The 20856-nt window shown below is 33.4% G+C and overlaps 2 protein-coding genes across 2 annotated transcripts in view; one reads left to right on the top strand and one right to left on the bottom strand.

The window, feature by feature from the left end:
* The window catches only part of LOC145263803 (UPF0415 protein C7orf25 homolog), a 707479-nt gene that overhangs the window by 98903 nt on the left and 587720 nt on the right, over positions 1-20856 (top strand). The window lies entirely within an intron of this gene.
* On the bottom strand, positions 11653-19808 carry LOC145263562 (uncharacterized). Its single transcript, XM_080120408.1, has 3 exons — positions 19777-19808; positions 18543-18580; positions 11653-14592 (listed from the first exon to the last, which is right to left on the bottom strand). The coding sequence occupies exons 1-3, from the start codon at positions 19806-19808 to the stop codon at positions 12758-12760; spliced, it is 1905 nt and encodes a 634-aa protein (XP_079976534.1). The 3' UTR covers positions 11653-12757.

Consider the following 20856-nt stretch of genomic DNA (forward strand, 5'->3'; position numbering starts at 1 on the left):
TTTATTTTCATGAAACGAAACTTTTTGTATTGTTTCATTCATTTTTCATGTTGCTTCGGATAAATATTTACAAATATTTAATTATAACCAGAACGTAGCAACAAGGTTTAACAAATGTTTGTGAAACATGCAAAGTTATAAGTAGGACAACCCCAAAATTGCATTTATTAATCTGATTAATTTGACAAAGTAATTATATAAAAAAAATTTCATAAATCAACCAAAATATTAAAATTTCACATTGTAACAACATTTAATGAGCTTGACCTTTACTCCTGATCTGAAATGGAACACGTACATCAAATCTTTTGCCAAGGTCACTGGAAAAATGGTGGGATCCTTCTACCACTCCAGTAGATATCTCACTGCTAATGCAATTCTCTATCTATATAAAAGCCAAGTACGTCCAAGTATGGAGTACTGCTGCAATATCTGGGCAGGAGCTGCTAAAAACAGCCTATCCTGCCCTGATAGAATACAAAATAGACTTCGTAGACTAGTGGGGGATGCCCTTTTCTCTTCCCTGCAACCTCTCTCCCACAGAAGGGACGTTGCGAGCCTGTCTTTGTTTTATCATTATTTCCATGGCAAGTGCTCGTCTGAGTTCCATTCTCAGGTCCCACCTCACCAATCTTTCACGAAAAACACCCGTCTAGCTGAAACCACAGTCAGTAATTTTCCTTACACTTTATCTGTGCCTAAATCAAAATGTAGATTCCATGAACAAAGCTTCATTCTTAGAAGTGCACGCCTGTGGGATTCTGTTTTGTTTGCCTGTTTCCCACCTGACTACAACTTGGATGTCTTCAAGTCCAACATAAACAAATTCCTGATAAACCGCCCCCTTAAGTAAGACACTTTATCAGATCTCCATTACTAGCGATTACTACGATATTATCCCATTGATTACTGTATACGCAATGACCCTTATCCTCGAGTGGCATCTGGGCCTTGATAAGTGGTGACTTCCATGTAAAAAAAAAAAAAATCAATTGCAATTTTATAATAAAAAACAAATGAAACAAAACGAACAAAGCATATTTTGTAAAATGTTTGCTACGAAAGTTTGCCCCCCCCCCCCCCATACTTGGTGCTTCCTGGCTTTTGGTCAAGGCTTGTCTTTTTTTCAATAATCGCTATTATATTAAAAAAAAAATAAATAAATAAATAAAATCAGCAGCATGAACAAAAAGAAAAAGATCAGCAGCATGAACAAATACAATCTTTGAAAATCTTTTTCAGCTATTATCTGTTCCTCAAAGCATAGAAATCATATGAGGTGCCCTCAGTAAGTTTCCAGACATTTTTAGTGGTAGTACACACATGAAACTGTAGTCTGCTTCGAAGTAATCTCCTCCGGCTGCAATGCACTTATTGTACCATTCCAACAACTTCTAGAAGGCCCCATGGAAGTCCTCTTGTGTGAGTGTGTCAATAACACTCGTTACAGCCTCTTTCATCTCCTCAGTTGTCTCCTAACAACTGCCTCTAAGGTTTTCCTTGTGTTTAAGGGAATAATTCAAAGTCACAGGGTACACGATCTTACAGAACTGTCTTGATGCCCATCTTGGTCAAATAGTCTGTAACAAGGATGGAGCACCCTTGGGACAAATTTTGGGCAAATCTTCTACGTCTTCAGTTCCTCATGAATAATTGTGTGTACAGTTCCCATACTTCGCACTTATTGTCTCTATAGACATACAACAGTCCTTATCATGAAATTCTTTATTTGGCCAATCAACTCTAGTGTTCTGACTTTTTTACTTCTCTAGCACCTCTCATGTCTTATGCCACTCAAAAACTGATGCTTGATTCATGTAAGATGGTCCAAAACCTGTCTGAAGCATTATATACGTTTGTGACATGTTTTTCAAGTTTAAAGGAATTTTATCACATATTCTTGTAAAATGTCCTCTCGTCCAGATTGCATTTTTAAAATTCACCAGCTGTGATAATCAGGCTTTAGTAGGGTGTATTCCAATTCCTGCTGTAGCTGTTCATTTGAACGTGAAATCACAAAAATTGGTCAGTCAACTCATAAGATGTATAGCAATAAATACTAAATTTTCAAGAGTCTACGACAAGTTTAAATGCCTGTACAAAAAAAAGTCTGCAAACTTATTGAAAACACCTTGTACGTACATGCATAAAACAACTGATACTTTCTGCCCCTTCTCTGCTATTCAGAAGTCCAACCACACTCTACGGTGGTTCAGACAAAAAAAGACCAGGTTCTCTCTACCAATTTGCCACCCGTGACGTCACAACCAAGATAAGTAGCGTTTTTTCCTAATCTTAAATTGAAAATTCCACTTTACCTTAGTTTTAAATAAATACCCCTGACAAACCTGACAAGCAGCAAAATCTCACCCCTACACAGTAGAAATCTCCAGATGTAAGAAAACCTTCTACTCTTATAGTTTCTTCGTTAGAACTGCTAGACTTTGGAATTCACTTTCGGGTTCCTACTTTCCTGACTGTACTGACATGCAGAAGTTCAAGTGTAATGTAAACAAACATCTTGCTGCTCAACTCCCTACATAGTACCCTTGCAATTATGTCCCAGATAGTAGCCCTCTACATCAATATTAGTCATGCCATATTAGTCCTATTCGTATGCACTTGTCTCTAATATTGCTATATTACTTAGCATATGTATATTATTTTCCACTATATTATGCAATCATTCATGGACAGCTGTCTCACCATATTAAGGCTCTTCAGTGTGGCTAAATGTGGCAAGTTTAAATTTGAAACATGACTGCTTGGTCAGCAGTAGGAAAATCGGTGCCTGTTTACATGGATTATCTTTTAAACGAATGCATTTCTGGTGAAAACATTATCATGCACTTACAAGTCACAGCAAAATTTATATAAATCCAAAAAATTACGAAAAACGATCCAGTAGAAAAATAAGGCGCAAGTAAAAAAAATATAATTTATCGAATAATTGAGATTTACTCTATGTTTTAATGTGGAAGAGTTATGCGACCAATTCAGTATGACAAACAAGGGAGATAACTCTTGACTTAAACTGAGGGTCTTGAAACAAACTATCTAAGAATGTAGTGGTTGCTGATTTTTTTTATGTAAAATACTTCTGGAACATCATCTACTGAATCATTTTTCGTCATTTTTGGAATTTATACTAATTTCGACATGACACGTAAGTACCTAATAATGTTTTCACCTGAAATGTGTTGGTTTAAAAGATCACCAATGCAAACAAGCACCGGAAAATCTAAACCGAAGTTGCTATGTTTATGCTTGTTTATATTTGTACTACTGACTACCTACAGAGCTCAATTTTTTTTTTAATGAATATTAGTGCTTATGCTAAGTGGAAGCAATAAGGATGGACTCTTCAACATCCAGAAGACTGTCACTGTGAACGGATTGTTGAGCAACGCTTTTAAACATGTACTAGCAGGCTACCCAGCATTGCCCGATCTTAAGATTTTTTTAAATATGATATTTTAATTCATGCAGATTACGTGTTTATTATTATAGAGACAATTCTCTATCGATTAGTATATTGAACCTAATATATAGCAGTGAGATCCAACGTAAAAAAAAGTTGTGAAAATTTGGTAAATTGGATTACTTAAGAGGATGGCCCATCAAGAATTTGTTTACGTTGGTTTAATTTCAAATCTTTTTCATCTATCGATGGTTCAAACGGTTGAGAACACTCATATGCACAGCAAATATTACAAGGTAACAAGTATAGAATCATTATTTTAAAATCTAATATATAAAACTCACTATGTCTGTCTGTTTGTCTCCATATTTTCAAACTCTATCTCCTCCAAAATTAAAAGTTACTGAGCAGCGCTAGGGGCCTCAAATGATGGGATTTTTTTTATGGACCGTTCTTTTTATTGGGTCTTTAGCCGGTTAAAATCATTTTTAAGGGGTCAAAAATGGGTCAAAATTTTAAAAATTGTTATATATTTTGTACATTCATGTTAGTTTATTTTTAATCAGTTCATATGCGTGTCACATTTGTACAGTGGTAACGTCAACAGCTTTTAATGCTACAGTTTTGCTTTCAGTTTCGATTCTAGCTGATGGCACTCAAATACAATTATTTTTACTTTTGAAATCACGGCTATAATACGAAATCTGGACAAATTAAAATATCATATTTAAGCGTATTTTATGATTGGACAAAGGTGGGTGCCCCTTCTCCTGCTAGTAATATTCTAATTTGAAATGTTTATTTGCATTATTATTCGGACTACTATTCTCATCTTGAGTGTTATTTACACAACGTTTCGGTCCATGTTACCCGAGGTATCAAAATCACAAATTGATGGAGACCACTAGACTAACGAGTCAGACGAGCTGGAACAAAGGAAGTACGGAAAAGATCAGACAATTCTGAAGAACACGTGTATATAAATAAAATAAAATACGCATCAAGTGCGCTTGAAAGCCAAATCACAACGTAATATTAGGAAAATAAACGGGTTTGTATTACTGTACACATAGATTCGAAAAAGTTGTCAAAAAACAAATATATAACAAATAAATATTATCAAAGGCAAGATAAGTTACTTTTCTACCAAACTGGATACATTTTTTGTGTTTTTATTCAATGTTTATTCAGCTCGAAAAACATGCAGTGTTTACCGATGTATTGGAAAATTCAAAATGGCGCCCGACACTCTCTTTAACATTGTAAGTTTGGGAAAAGGTGTTATAAATAATAAACTAGGCAAAATACTATTAAAAAACACCGAATATATGTCAACTTATGTCACGGTAACATATATTGAGCGAATTTCTAACAGTATTTAGTCTAGTTTATTATTTATATCACCTTTTCCTGAACTTACCGTATTAAAGAGAGAGTCGGGCGCCATTTTGAATTTTCCATTACATCTGTAAACACTGTATGCTTTTCGAGCTGAATAAACATGTTACATTGAAGAAAAACATGAAAAATATATCGAGTTAGGTAGAAAAGTAACTTATCTTGCCTTTGATAACATTTATTTGTTATATATTTGTTTTTTAACAACTTTTTCGAATCTATGTGTACAGTAATACAAACCCAAATAAACAAATATTTTACTTGTTTGAAATTTATAAGATAAATATATTTCGGAGCTATACTCCATCTTCAGTGTGTTGTTTTCTTTCTTTTTTTTTCTTTTCTTCTTTCTCTCCATGTTGTAAAATTGGAGAAGGACATGTCTGTTTGTAAAGAGCCGCGCGTTGTATCTCAGCGGTTGTTTTTTTTTTTTCCTTTTTCTTTATCTTTTCCTTTTTATCCTATTTTTTTTTTCTGTTTTGTTCTTTCCTTTTTATCTCTATTATTTTTGTATCTTTTATTTCTTATTTTGACTTTTTATTTATTTTCATTCATTTTCTATTCATGATTTTTGTTATTTTCTGTATTTTATATTATTAATTATTCTTAAAGAAACCAATTCCTACATTTTAAACATTAGTCATAGTGAAAGCAAATTTTTCATTCATGGACCCCCCCCCCATCCATGCTCGGCTTGTTTTTCTGTCCCATCGACGAAATGTTGCATCCCTCTGCCTGTTCTACAAGTATTTTAATGGTGAATGCTCTGAAGAACTGCAAGCACTTGTGCCCCCACGACGTAAACACCCTCGACAAACCCGACAGGCAGCTAAATCCCACCCCCACACAGTAGAGATCCCTAGATGTAAAAGATCTTTCTACTCCAGTAGTTTCTTCCCCAGAACCGCTAGACTTTGGAATTCTATTCCAGGTCCCTGCTTCCCCAACTGTACTGACGTGCAGAAGTTCAAGTGCAACGTGAACCGACATCTTGCTGCAAAAATCCCTACATAGTACCCTAGTAGTTGCTGAGACGTGTCTCATTCTGGACACGTCTGACAGAGGCCATTATTGCCATCTGCTATCTCATTCTGAAATCACTAGTTCCTAATTTCTGCGCTTCAGTGCGTTTTCTGGTGGTTTCGGTGTATTCTGTCTTAGCTGTCGCTATTTCTTTGTTACAATTACTTCTAGCTTCTATAAACTTTTGTCTGTTTGCAATGTGCCTTGTTTGGGGTGAAAACGTAAAAAATAAAAAAATTCTGTAATCTGTGTAATTTAAGGGCCCCAGATGATGCTGTGTAGTCACGCTAGTAATAAATGAATTCGCAGTGTGCATGTGTTGCCATATTTTAATAATGATCCAGGTGTGCTCACAGGCAAGGTATCATCATTACGCTCGCTTGTGAATGCAAAAGCCTCACAAGTTAATGCTTGCATATTTTGAAATAGAACAGAAGCCTTAAAGTACGACGACTTTTGCAATTGCTTCAGGATGAAATAGACCCCCACCCCCCACCCCACCCCACTACTCCAAGAGTCAACACTCAAGCAATTTCTCTGATGCTAAGTAACAGGCAACGGATGGAACTAAAGGATGACGTAAGGCGCATTTTGTTAGATGAGTCTCCAAATGTCTATGAGAAGCGCCGTCTGTATGTCCCTCCGCGGGTTGGTCCGTTTGTCTATCACGCTTACGTTTAAAATAGAATTCTCATCGCTAAATTGAGTCCAATGTAAGCAAGTGGTTGCTGAGCTGTAAATTAATAATCAGATCATACCAAATTCCCACAACTGACGCTTACTACGATTGTTGTTCTGATGACCAACATACTCTTATTAACCGTTATCCTCGAGTGGCCTTCGGGCCTTGATAAGTGGTGACTCCCAAGTAAAAAAAAAAAAAATAGGTTACGAAGTCTATTTTGAACTCTGTCAAGGCAGGATAAGGTCTTTCTAGCAGCTCCTGCCCAGATGTGACAACAGTACTCCGTCCTTGAACGTACCTGGCTCTTATATAGGTAGAGAATTGCATCTATTGGATCGATAGAAGGATCCCACCATTTTCCCAGTTACCTTGGCAACAGATTTGATGTACGAGTTCCATTTCATATCAGGAGTAATGGTCAAGCCCAGGAGCTTGTCAAAACATGGACCCTCCCCAAGACGGGAGCCATTCTTTTCAATTGATGCCAGATGGGGGTCAGAGCGTTGATGATGTAAAGACAAAAGCTTGGTGTTAGATGCATTAAAAGTAACCAGCCACCTCTTTCCCCATTAAACCACACACTGAGGATCAGAGGAGAGAGAATCAGAGAACTTGGTCGTTTATGGTCTTTGATGTACTGCCATAGATTGTAGTGTCGTCAGCATAAATACGTACGAATGATCTAAGGATAGGATTTGGAAGATCATTGATATAGATTAGGGAGAGAGTTGGGCCCAGGATGGAACCCCGAGGGACTCCAGCATTAATACTGTGAGCTTCTGATTTCTGCCCATCAACTACTACTCTTATGAACCTATCAGAGAGAAATGATTTAATAAGTGAGAAGACATTTCCAGCTATACCGTAACTGGAGATCTTGTGAAGTAAACCTTTATGCCATACTCTATCAAAGGCTTTGAACCATTCAGTGGTCTCATTTGTGCACTGTTCTGCAGGAAGAGAAAATATATTTCCTCATAGGGCATCTCTGATGAGATGCCTGATGGCCCCTTCTCGTCTGTCCAGTTCAACTTCTCTAAATGACCACATGTCTATATAACAATCTTCCCTCTCTGTTCGTTATCTGACGTCATCACTCAGTTATCTTTGTTTTTGTTTTGATCTATTATCTTAACTTTTTTGTTTATGTTAAAAGAAATGCAAAGTTATTAGATGAAATTTCAATATAAATATTTTATCTCTCTAAAATACCTAATTCGTTCTGATAACATGTTTTTTTTTTGTCCTCCAAACTTTTTTCTATTCACAAGCATTCACAATCGGCCAATGATTTGGTATCCAGTGTTTGCCGGGAGACCACCAATATAATGGCATTATTCCATTGCTCCAAAAAATGCATGACACTCTACCTATATAAGAATTAGATACATTCTAAAATCGATTACTGTTACTCATTTGGGAGGCACCGCTTGGAGAGGGTTCAAAATCGACTTTGAAATCTAGTGGGAGGGATGATTTATCTTTTCTTTTCCCTACGATCATTTTCTCAAAATAGAGATGCTTACTAGTCACTCTCTACTCTATTGTTTTTGCCATGGAAGGTGCCCGATGTGAAAGAAAAATATCTGGTTCGTCCTTGTAAGATGTTCACAGCAAGAACTCGTCTGTCACAAATGGAAAAAAAATATTTTCCTTTCTTCCTCCACATTTCTAACATCAGGCAGAATTTCCACTGACAGATTCTGTGCGAAAGTTTCTTTTCAAAAGCTTCCAGTATGTGGATCAAATTATCGAAGGACTGCTTTCTTGTAGATTACAAGATGGTCGTCTTTAAACCTACTGTCAACAAATACTTGTCATCAAATCATGTTCATCCTAACGATTGTTACTCATCTTTCGACTGATAATGGTTTTATCCCATTAACCATTATCCTTGAGTGACTTTTGGCCTTAATAACTGATGATCCAACCATAAAATCAAATTCTTTTATAATTCTTTTCCTCAGACATTTCTTTATCGTAATTTTTCATTCAATTTCTTTTACTTTCTTTTCATTCTCATCAAATTTTCTTTTTCCCGTTGATTTTTTGTTTTATTTTTTTCGTCGATATTTCATTTTTTTTTCTTGTCGAAATTCGTTTTTTTTTCTCATAAATATGCAATTTTTTTTCCTCATCAATATGTAATTTTTTTTCTTCTTCAATATCTCGTTTTTTTTTTTTAATATTTCGTTTTTCTTTTCTTCGTCAGAATTTCTGTTGTTTTCTTCGTCAATATTTCGTTTTTTTAATCAATATTTCTGGGTTTTTTTTCTTCGTCAATATTTCGTTTTTTTTTCTTCGTCAATATTTCGTTTTTTTTTTTTCGTCAATATTTCGTTTTCTTTTTTTCTTAGTCAATATTTCATTTTTTTTCTTTGTCAATATTTCTTTTTCTTTTCTTTGTCAATATTTTTTTCGTCGTTAACATTTCGTTTTTTTTTCGTCAATATTTTGTTTTTCTTTTCTTCGTCAGTATTTCGTTGTTTTAATCAATATTTCGTTTTTTTTCTTTGTCAGTATTTCATTTTTTTTTCTTTGTCAATTTCTTTTTTTTTCGTCGTTAATATTTCGTTTTTTTTTTCATCAATATTTCATTTTTCTTTTCTTTGTCAGTATTTCGTTTTTTTTTCTTCGTCAATATTTCGTTTTTCTTTTTTTCACGAGTATTTTATTTTTCTTTTCTTCGTCAGTATTTCGTTTTTTTTTCTTCGTCAATATTTCTGGGTTTTTTTCTTCGTCAATATTTCGTTTCTTTTTTTCTTCGTCTATATTTCGTTTTTCTTTTCTTCGTCAATATTTCTTTTTTTTCCTTAATCAATATTTCGTTTTTTTTTCTTTGTCAATGTCTTTTTTTTTCTTCATCAATATGTCGTTTTTTTTCTCTTTAATATTTCGTTTTTTTTTTCTCCTCAATATTTCTTCATCTCTCGTAAATATTTCTTTATCATATATGTTCATACAATCTTGTTCACTATTTCCCCTATTTATAGCTGTAAGTGTTTCCATTCAAATTCCGCAACATATTTACTCGCGTTTTCCTCCAATTCATGTATCCATGTCTCACTAATGATTTATTCTTCACGGGCAGAACTTTTTCATCAATTTTTCTTCCTCTTCATTTTTTATTCTCATCCATTTTTCATCGTTTTGTTTGTTCATTTTTTTTCTCCTAATTTTTTTTCCTATCTTTTCTTTACTTTCTCATCTTTTCTTTATTTCTCGCAATTCTCTTCTCTCTTACAAATCTTTTATTTCTGATCATTTTCTTTTTATTCATAATTTTCTTTGTGCTTTTTTCTTTCTTTCATTCCATTTCCACAGCTCTAAGCAATTCTATTAAAATCCTACAGCATGGTTTACCTGCGTCAGCAACACCCTCCCTCCGTCCAATCGATGTCTACATCTGGTACTAATGATTTCTTTTCCATGGGCGTCAGTTTATCATCAATATTTCTTTTACATTAGTTTTCGGTCTCATCTTTATTTTTCTCTTCCATTTGTTTTACTTTCTTGTTTTTTTTCTCAACATTTTTCTCTTTCCTGTTATTTTCTTCTTTCTCATCATTTTTTATTTCTCATTTTCCTTGTCGTTATTTTTTATTTTTTTCTTTGTCGTCATTTTTATCATTCTCATCATTTTTATCATTCTCATCATTTTTATCTTTCTCGTCATTTTCATCTTTCTCGTCATTTTCATCTTTCTCGTCATTTTTATTTTTCTCATCATTTTTTTCTTTGTCGTCATTTTTGTCTTTCCCATCATTTTTTATCTTTCTTCACGTCATTTACATCTTTCTCGTCATTTTCATCTTTCTCGCCATTTTCATCTTTCTTGCTATTTTCATCTTTCTTGCTATTTTCAGCTTTCTCGCCATTTTCATCTTTCTTGCCATTTTCATCTTTCTTGCCATTTTCATCTTTCTTGCCATTTTCATCTTTCTTGCCATTTTGATCTTTCACGTCATTTTCATCTTTGTTGTCATTTTCATCTTTGTTGTCATTTTCATCTTTCTTGTCATTTTTATCTTTGTTGTCATTTTCATCTTTCTTGTCATTTTCATCTTTGTTGTCATTTTAATCTTTCTTGTCATTTTCATCTTTCTTGTCATTTTCATCTTTCTTGCCATTTTCATCTTTCTTGTCATTTTCATCTTTCTTGTCATTTTCATCTTTCTTGCCATTTTCATCTTTCTTGCCATTTTCATCTTTCTTGTCATTTTCATCTTTCTTGTCATTTTCATCTTTCTTGTCATTTTCATCTTTGTTGTCATTTTCATCTTTGTTGTCATTTTCATCTTTCTTGCCATTTTCATCTTTCTTGCCATTTTCATCTTTCTTGTCATTTTCATCTTTCTTGTCATTTTCATCTTTCTTGCCATTTTCATCTTTCTTGCCATTTTCATCTTTCTTGCCATTTTCATCTTTCTTGCCATTTTCATCTGTCTTGCCATTTTCATCTTTCTTGTCATTTTCATCTTTGTTGTCATTTTCATCTTTGTTGCCATTTTCATCTTTGTTGTCATTTTTATCTTTGTTGTCATTTTCATCTTTGTTGTCATTTTCATCTTTCTTGTCATTTTCATCTTTCTTGTCATTTTCATCTTTCTTGTCATTTTCATCTTTCTTGTCATTTTCATCTTTCTTGCCATTTTCATCTTTCTTGTCATTTTCATCTTTCTTGTCATTTTCTATCTTTCTTGCCATTTTCATCTTTCTTGCCATTTTGATCTTTCACGTCATTTTCATCTTTGTTGTCATTTTCATCTTTGTTGTCATTTTCATCTTTGTTGTCATTTTTATCTTTGTTGTCATTTTCATCTTTGTTGTCATTTTCATCTTTGTTGTCATTTTCATCTTTCTTGTCATTTTCATCTTTCTTGTCATTTTCATCTTTCTTGCCATTTTCATCTTTCTTGTCATTTTCATCTTTCTTGTCATTTTCATCTTTCTTGTCATTTTCATCTTTCTTGTCATTTTCATCTTTCTTGCCATTTTGATCTTTCACGTCATTTTCATCTTTCTTGCCATTTTCATCTTTCTTGCCATTTTGATCTTTCACGTCATTTTCATCTTTGTTGTCATTTTCATCTTTGTTGTCATTTTCATCTTTGTTGTCATTTTTATCTTTGTTGTCATTTTCATCTTTGTTGTCATTTTCATCTTTCTTGTCATTTTCATCTTTCTTGTCATTTTCATCTTTCTTGCCATTTTCATCTTTGTTGCCATTTTCATCTTTCTTGTCATTTTCATCTTGTCATTTTCATCTTTCTCGTCATTTTTATCATTATCGTCATTTGTTTTTGGGCCGTCATTTTCATCATTCTAGTGCACTTTCTCGTCATTATTATCTTCCTTGTCATTATTATCTTTCTTGTCATTATTATCTGCCTCATCATTTAGTCTTTCTCGTCATTTTTATCATTCTCGTCAATTTTATCATTCTCATGATAAAACTGACAAGAAAGTTAAAAGTGACAAGAAAGAAAAAAATGACCAGGATGACTAGAAAGTTATTTTTATAATTTTTTTATCTATCATGCCATTTTTCTTTCTCGTCATTTTTATCTTTCCCGTCATTTTTATCTTTCCCGTCATTTTTATCTTTCCCGTCATTTTTATCTTTCCCGTCATTTTTATCTTTCTTATCATTTTTGTCATTCTCGTCATTTTTGTCATTCTCATCATTTTTGTCATTCTCGTCATTTTTGTCATTCTCGTCGTTTTTGTCATTCTCGTCGTTTTTGTCATTCTCGTCGTTTTTGTCATTCTCGTCGTTTTTGTCATTCTCGTCATTTTTATCTTTCTTATCATTTTCATCTTTCTTGCCATTTTTGTCATTCTTGTCATTTTCATCTTTCTTGCAATTTTCATCTTTCTTGCAATTTTCATCTTTCTTGTCATTTTTGTCATTCTTGTCATTTTGATCTTTCTTGTCATTTTGATCTTTCTTGCAATTTTCATCTTTCTTGTCATTTTGATCTTTCTTGCAATTTTGATCTTTCTTGTCATTTTCATCTTTCTTGTCATTTTCATCTTTCTTGTCATTTTTGTCATTCTTGTCATTTTCATCTTTCTAGCCATTTTCATCTTTCTTGTCATTTTCATCTTTCTTGTCATTTTTATCTTTCTCGTCATTTTTATCTTTCTCGTTATTTTTATCTTTCTTGTCATTTTTGTCATTCTCATCATTTTTGTCATTCTCGTCATTTTTATCTTTCTCGTCATTTTTATCTCGTCATGTTTACCTTTCTTGTCATTTTTATCTTTCTTGACATTTTTGTCATTCTTGTCATTTTCATCTTTCTTGCCATTTTTATCTTTCTTGACATTTTTGTCATTCTCGTCATTTTCATCTTTCTTGGCATTTTTGTCATTCTTGTAATTTTGATCTTTCTTGTTATTTTGATCTTTCTTGCCATTTTTGTCATTCTTGTCATTTTGGTCATTCTTGTCATTTTGATCTTTCTTGTCATTTTGATCTTTCTTGTCATTTTGATCTTTCTTGTCATTTTTGTCATTCTTGTCATTTTTGTCATTCTTGTCATTTTCATCTTTCTTGCCATTTTTATCTTTCTTGACATTTTTGTCATTCTCGTCATTTTCATCTTTCTTGGCATTTTTGTCATTCTTGTAATTTTGATCTTTCTTGTCATTTTGATCTTTCTTGCCATTTTTGTCATTCTTGTCATTTTGGTCATTCTTGTAATTTTGATCTTTCTTGTCATTTTGATCTTTCTTGTCATTTTTGTCATTCTTGTCATTTTGTCATTCTTGTCATTTTGATCTTTCTTGTCATTTTTGTCATTCTTGTCATTTTGGCCATTCTTGTCATTTTGATCTTTCTTGTCATTTTGATCTTTCTTGTCATTTTGATCTTTCTTGTCATTTTTGTCATTCTTGTCATTTTTGTCATTCTTGTCATTTTCATCTTTTTTGTAATTTTTGTCTTTCTTGTCATTTTGATCTTTCTCACTGTGTTTTTCATTCTCGTCATTTTCATCTTTCTTGTCATTTTGATCTTTCTTGTCATTTTGATCTTTCTTGTCATTTTGATCTTTCTTGTCATTTTTGTCATTCTTGTCATTTTCATCTTTCTTGTAATTTTGATCTTTCTCGTCATTTTCATCTTTCTTGGCATTTTTGTCATTCTTGTCATTTTGGTCATTCTTGTAATTTTGATCTTTCTTGTCATTTTGATCTTTCTTGTCATTTTTGTCATTCTTGTCATTTTGGTCATTCTTGTCATTTTGATCTTTCTTGTCATTTTTGTCATTCTTGTCATTTTGGTCATTCTTGTCATTTTGATCTTTCTTGTCATTTTGATCTTTCTTGTCATTTTGATATTTCTTGTCATTTTGATCTTTCTTGTCATTTTGATCTTTCTTGTCATTTTTGTCATTCTTGTCATTTTCATCTTTCTTGTAATTTTGATCTTTCTCGTCATTTTCATCTTTCTTGGCATTTTTGTCATTCTTGTCATTTTGGTCATTCTTGTAATTTTGATCTTTCTTGTCATTTTGATCTTTCTTGTCATTTTTGTCATTCTTGTCATTTTGGTCATTCTTGTCATTTTGATCTTTCTTGTCATTTTTGTCATTCTTGTCATTTTGGTCATTCTTGTCATTTTGATCTTTCTTGTCATTTTGATCTTTCTTGTCATTTTGATCTTTCTTGTCATTTTGATCTTTCTTGTCATTTTTGTCATTCTTGTCATTTTTGTCATTCTTGTCATTTTCATCTTTTTTGTAATTTTTGTCTTTCTTGTCATTTTGATCTTTCTCACTGTGTTTTTCATTCTCGTCATTTTGATCTTTCTTGTCATTTTGATCATTCTTGTCATTTTCATCTTTCTCACTATTTTTGTCATTCTTGTCATTTTTGTCATTCTCGTCATTTTTGTCATTCTCGTCATTTTGATCTTTGTTGTCATTTTTGTCATTCTCGTCATTTTCATCTTTCTCACTATTTTTGTCATTCTTGTCATTTTTGTCATTCTCGTCATTTTTGTCATTCTTGTCATTTTCATCTTTCTTGCCATTTTTGTCATTCTTGTAATTTTCATCTTGTCATTTTGATCTTTGTTGTCATTTTGATCTTTGTTGTCATTTTGATCTTTGTTGTCATTTTGATCTTTGTTGTCCTTTTCATCTTTGTTGTCATTTTCCTCTTTGTTGTCATTTTCATCTTTCTCGTCATTTTTATCATTCTCATCATTTGTTTTCGGGCCATCATTTTCATCATTCTAGTTCATTTTAATCTTTCTCGTCATTATTATCTTTCTCGTCATTATTATCTTTCTCTTCATTATCTTTCTTGTCATTATTATCTTTCTCGTCATTATTATCTGCCTCATCATTTAGTCTTTCTGGTCATTTTTATTGTTCTCGTCATTTTTATCATTCTCATCATAAAACTGTCGAGAAAGTTAAAAGTGACAAGAAAGAAAAAAAATGACCAGGATGACTAGAAAGTTATTTTTATAATTTTTTAATCTTTCACGCCATTTTTCTTTCTCGTCATTTTTTTTCTGGTCATTCTTTTCATTCTCATCATTTTATCTTTCTCATCATTATCTTTCTTGTCATTAATATTCTCGTCATTTTTATCTTTCTTGTCATTTTTGTCATTCTCATCATTTTTTATCTTTCTTTGTCATTTTTTATCTTTCTTTGTCATTTTTTATCTTTCTTTGTCATTTTTTATCTTTCTCGTCATTTTTATCATACTCGTCATTTTCATCATTCCTGTCATGTTTATCTTTCTCGTCATTTTATCTTATCTTTTTTTTTTTTTCATCACTTTTTTCTTTCTCATCATTTTCATCTTTCTTGTCATTTTCATCTTTCTCGTCATTTTTTTTTTGCTGGTCATTTTTACCTTTCCGGTCCTTTTTATCTTTCTCGTCATGTTTATTATTCTCATCATTTTTTTTTTCTTTAAATTTCTTTCCAGTAACTTCCTTCATGTCTATTCTTTACTTGTCATTTTTTTTTCTCATCAATCTTGTTTTTTCCTCATTTTCATTCAACCTTTCCTATTATTTTCCCTATTTCTCCAGCTGTAAGCATTTGTATTCAGATCCCGCAGCGTGGTTTACCCGCATTAAAAGCCCCTGTCTCTCACTAATGAGCTCTTCCCCATCGGCGTCAACATTACCTGCTTATTATGCTTTGAAATCTTTTTGTCTTTTATGGTTTTATTGTACTTATATACAAAAAAAAGTCCATTGTGATTACAAGAAAACACACGTTGCAAGAATCAACACGAAATTTGTACATTATGAGGTTGTTGAGGTGCTTCGCAAACATAGAGTAGACCAACACCATTAATATTTAAGTGGAGATTATTTTAAAATCCGTTCTTGCATCTCCGTGAGAGCCTTTCTCATTCAGTTGGTCTGTCACAATCGAGTTAAAAATAGCATTTTGATATGGATTGGTCTTCCAAGCTTATTTTCAAAACAGCATATAATTTAGTCTGTCAAGCTTAAATTTGAAATAGCATTTTCTGTAGATTGTTATGTTAAAGTTTAAAGAAGAATCCTTTCTTTAGGTTTGTAACTTAAATTTCAAATAGCATTTTTTTTTTGGTCTGTCATACTTTGAGATACTATTTTCTGTGGTCTTCTGCAATTTTGAATAGCATTTTCTTTGGTCTGTCACACTTCAAAGTATTATTTACTTTAGTCTGTAACACTTTGAAATATTATTTTCTTTGGTCTGTCATACTTTGAAAAAATAATTTTGGTCTGTGGCACTTTGAAATAGTATTTTTTAGTTTGTGATACTGTTAAATAGTATTTTTGGTCTGTCACACTTTAAAATAGTATTTACTTTGGTCTGTCACACTTTGAAATAGTATTTGTTTTGGTCTGTCTTACTTTGAAATAGTATGTTTTGTGGTCTGTCACACAATTTTGGAATAGCATGTTTTGGTCTGTCACATATCGAAATAGCATTTGTTTTGGCCTGTCACATATCGAAATAGCATTTTGTTTGGTTTGTCACACTTCAAAAATACTATTTACTTTGGTCTGTCACACGACTTTGTAATAGCATTTTCTTTGCTCTGCCACATTTTGAAGTTGCATTTTCTTTGCTCTACCACACTTTGAAATACTATTTTCTTTGGTGTATAACATTTTGAAATAGTATTTTTTGGTCTGTTACACTTTGAAATATTATTTTTTTATCTGTAATACTTCATCCGAATTGTCAAACTCTTAAAAAAAAAACCCAGGCTTTTTATTCAAACCAGCAGCAACTCATTTACATGTTGTGTGCAAGAAATCACGTTAGTCTCCATGAGCATTGAGAATAAAATTGAGTATCGCCATTTTTTTTTTTTTTGTATTATTCAGCAGTTGAACCCTACAAGATGCACAGACACATGGGCGTTCTTGAGGCACTTACTACAATTCTTCAAATGGTTTGCTTATGTTGCGCTATTCATAAAACTATAAATTTGTACAACTTAAGCATACTTCCACAATAGACGTAAACTAAAAACAAAGTCTCTTGTATTTTTAAAATAATACGTAACAAGAATGAATGATTTGAAACAATGTTTATTTCCCAGTGACAATGCTGACAGCATGGAGGGGTCACGGGGTAAGGTGTGTGTGTGCAGAATGACAGAGATAACGTGGTAGCTGTTTCTCTTTTTTTGTTGTTGTTATCTGGTTGTCTCTACTTTATTGAAACTGGTGACGTCAGAACATCCCTCCACGATTGTCTGAAATGTCAGTCAATCCCGCTGACCTATCCCCAGGGATTCTACATCTCCCATTTTGAACTTTGACATGATTCCCAGGGCACCTGGATCCACGATCTTTGCCTTGACTTAGGATCTGACCGACTTTCTGTTGACATCATCTTTGCAAGCCCGGACAGCCGACCGTCCACCTCTGCCACCTGCAATTCCATCCCACCCCTTTGTAACACTTATAATCAGTTCAATATCGTCTAATTTGCATACAATCATGTTAGTTCACATGATTGTTGAAGATAAAATTAACTTGACACTGCCATTTTGGAAATAGAAATATTATTCAGCAGTTGAACCTACACGATGTACACGTTTTTGAGGCACTCACTCCAATTCTTTAAACAGCTTGCTTGTAATCAGTCCAATATCGTGTAATTTGCATACAGTCAGCAAGAATTTATGTTAGTTTAAGAATTAATGTTAGTTGAAGATAAAATCAACTGATCGAACCCTACAAAATGCACAATGGGCGTTTTTGAGGCAAGTACAAGGTGCCTTCAATAAGTTTCCAGACTTTTTTGTATGGGTATTTAAAATTGGTGGTCTGATTTCTTTACTCCTCTCACACCTTTCATCTCACAGACTCCCTGTTTTCCTTGAATCTCTTATGCCACTCAAAAACTGATGCTCAATTCGTGCAAGACGGTTCAAAAGCAGTCTGAAGCATTACATACAGTTGTATGGCATTTTTTCCAAGTTTAAAACAGGATTTTATTGCAAATCGTTCTTCTAAAATGTCCTTACGTCCAGATTGCATTTTGGAAATTTACTGGCTGTGACAATCAGACTTTAGTAGGGTGTATTTCTATTCCTGCTGTAGTTGTTCATTTGAACCTGAAATTATAAAACTCGGTCAGTTATCTCATAAGGTGTATAGCAATAACATACTGAATTTTCAAGAGTCTACGATGATTTTTAATGCCTATACAAAAAGTATGGAAACTTATTGAAGGCACTTTGTATATACCAAGTATATAACGCGTGTATACAGAATACGTTTGTGATCGTTTAATGCTCATGCATGATTGTATTACAGTCTATATCTTTTCTAGATTGTTGAGTGAATACTTGTCAATAAATGTGATGACGTCTTGTGTGTGTGTGTGTGTGTGCGCACGCACATATATTCATAAGTGTATATACAGTTCAACAAACGCAGACATAACAATTTTTAAACAGTTCCTTATGGAATGAATAAACATCGTCCTGGGAAGTTATTCAGGTTAACAAAAGGGGGAAACATACCTTCTTCCTTCAGTTGGTTCTGGAGGGCGGTCTGTAAGCTGCAAGAAGATTTCCGAAAGAATGACAATCGACACTCGGGTTATTTTATGCAACTTTATTTCCTGACGTCCCCACTCCATCTTTGGAGTTGCGTGTTGCTCTTGGTCTCACATTTTGCTATGCATCTGCTTTTTGACTCGACCACACCCTGACTCAATCTCTGACTCGACCACACTCCGACTCAGTCTCCCTCAAACTACTAACTGGTCTTTTCTCCGACTCCAACTAACTCTAACACAGTAACTTAGAGTTAGTTGGAGTCAGAGAACAGTTAGTTGGAGTCTACATGTGTATATAAAACTATCTTTGTTAAATCTCTCTTATCAAGTGACTACGAATTAATGCTATGTAGCACTCAAAACATGTAATCACCTCATCGTAGTCGTGTAATCCATTCGTTATTTGTGAAAACTAAAATTTCTAAGTTTGTTTCCAACATTCCTGCTTGATACCAAATTCCATCATGACTCGAGATAATTGTTTTCCTTTTTTCTCTAAATTCCAAACCCATATCCAAATCTCGTTTTCATCAACAACACTCTTCTTTATTACATTTTTAGCACTCAAAACATCTAAATTTCTAATAACAACAATTATAATAAATGTAAGGTCATCCGGCGATGCCCGGTCGTCCATAATATAGCATATAGTAGAATTAATATAAGTAATAGTATAGTTTCATCTTCAGACAAACAGATACCACATCTTCATCAATAAAAAAAAAATAACTCTAGTCAGCAGAATCAAAGGAGGGAGGGAGGGAGGGAAGGTAGGATCACGTGTATAACAAAAAACACAAAAAAGCATATAATTTCATGATTACATTTATTATATAAACGTGACTCAACAGAATCTGTGATGAGTAGATTTGAGACTGGGGAGTATTCATGACAAATGCAAATCTTGGCTCAAAATAAAATAAAGCAATTTTTCATCACAAAAGTTAAATAATTAAAAAAAAAAAAAGAGAATGTGTTTTCATGCAATATAGTTTTTATTTAAGTATCGCAAACAAATGAATTACAGGACATTAAAAAAACAACAACAAAAAAATAAAAAAAAATGAAATTTGATTGCCTGGTTTGCACCTTTGTCTAACCAGGCACAAAGACACCATCAGAATGACACTTCAAAGATACCCAGTGCTTGGCTGTGTTTCCTGACTAGGAAAATAAATGTTGTCCCAACAACCCACTTTCTCTTTAACTGTGCAACTTGTGGACACATGATTGTCACTTAGTTTCACATGATTAGACTGAGCCACTTTTATTCTAACAGGTTTGACACCTTGTCTGACTGTTTTTTTTTCCGACTGGTAGTACAAGAGCCCTAACTCTTGAGGAACACTAAAAGTGGCTGTTTTATCAGCAGTGGTATAATATGGGGGATAAACCAGTTCACAGATAAAGACTCTATCAATAGTCTACTTGTGTGAATTTTGTTTCTGATATCCAATAGACATCCACTTGGTTAAACATGAACAAAAGTGTAAAACATTTAAAGAAAAGGGATGAGATTTGGGATTGTAATGATGAGGGTTGCTTCATCGCCTGCTGATTTATCCTCCAACATGACTGTGTGATCTGACAGAACAATAAGATTTGTATTATTTGGATTCGCTCTCCTGGATGTTGAAGGTTCAATCCTCAGCGTGAGCGACACTCAAAAATACAATTGCGAATCACTTAGCATAGTCATGGCTGACAAAACGAGACCGTGCTACCCTTGTGGATTAAATATAGGGTTCCATTTGAACTTCTGTACAGATTCCCGAGTTCAGCAGAAAGATTCTCGAGTTAATCAAGATACACCTGAAGAAAGTCGGAGTTTACATCAACGGAAACGTTGTCAAAATGACACTCAAGATGAGAACGGTAGTCTGAAGAATCTAAATAATATCAATAATCAATCCTCATCTCAAAAATTCAGAAACATAGGACACGAAAACACTGAGATCGTCTGGAAGTGCTTAATCGAAAAAAAAAAAAATAATAATAATAAAGCACCCAACAAACTGTGATAGTCAAGAAAATGAAAATAAAATTAAAACAATTTTATTCTTCTGTTCACGCCAGGTCATGAATCGGTTACATTTATTTGGTACGGTTAACTTGGTAATTGGGGTCCCCTGGTATGGGTGACCCGGTAACTGGGGTCTCCTGATACGGTTGACCCCATATCTGGGGTCCTCTGGTATGGTTGACCCGGAAACTGGGGGTTCCTAGTACGATTGACTGGGACCTCCTGATTTGGTTAACCTGGTAATTAGGGTCTC

Source organism: Euprymna scolopes, chromosome 39 (genome assembly GCF_053919585.1).
Source record: "Euprymna scolopes isolate OS-2025 chromosome 39, ASM5391958v1, whole genome shotgun sequence".
Lineage (NCBI taxonomy): Eukaryota > Metazoa > Mollusca > Cephalopoda > Sepiida > Sepiolidae > Euprymna > Euprymna scolopes.

Excerpts from the sequence above, each read along its gene's own strand:
- LOC145263562 (XM_080120408.1), bottom strand. The coding sequence starts at position 19,808 with ATGTGTCCACAAGTTGCACAGTTAAAGAGAAA. Across the intron at positions 18,581-19,776 it reads GTTGCACAGTTAAAGAGAAA|CTTACAGACCGCCCTCCAGA; the intron begins GTGGGTTGTTGG and ends ATCTTCTTGCAG. Across the intron at positions 14,593-18,542 it reads GAACCAACTGAAGGAAGAAG|ATGAAAATTACAAGAATGAC; the intron begins GTATGTTTCCCC and ends CAAAATGACAAG.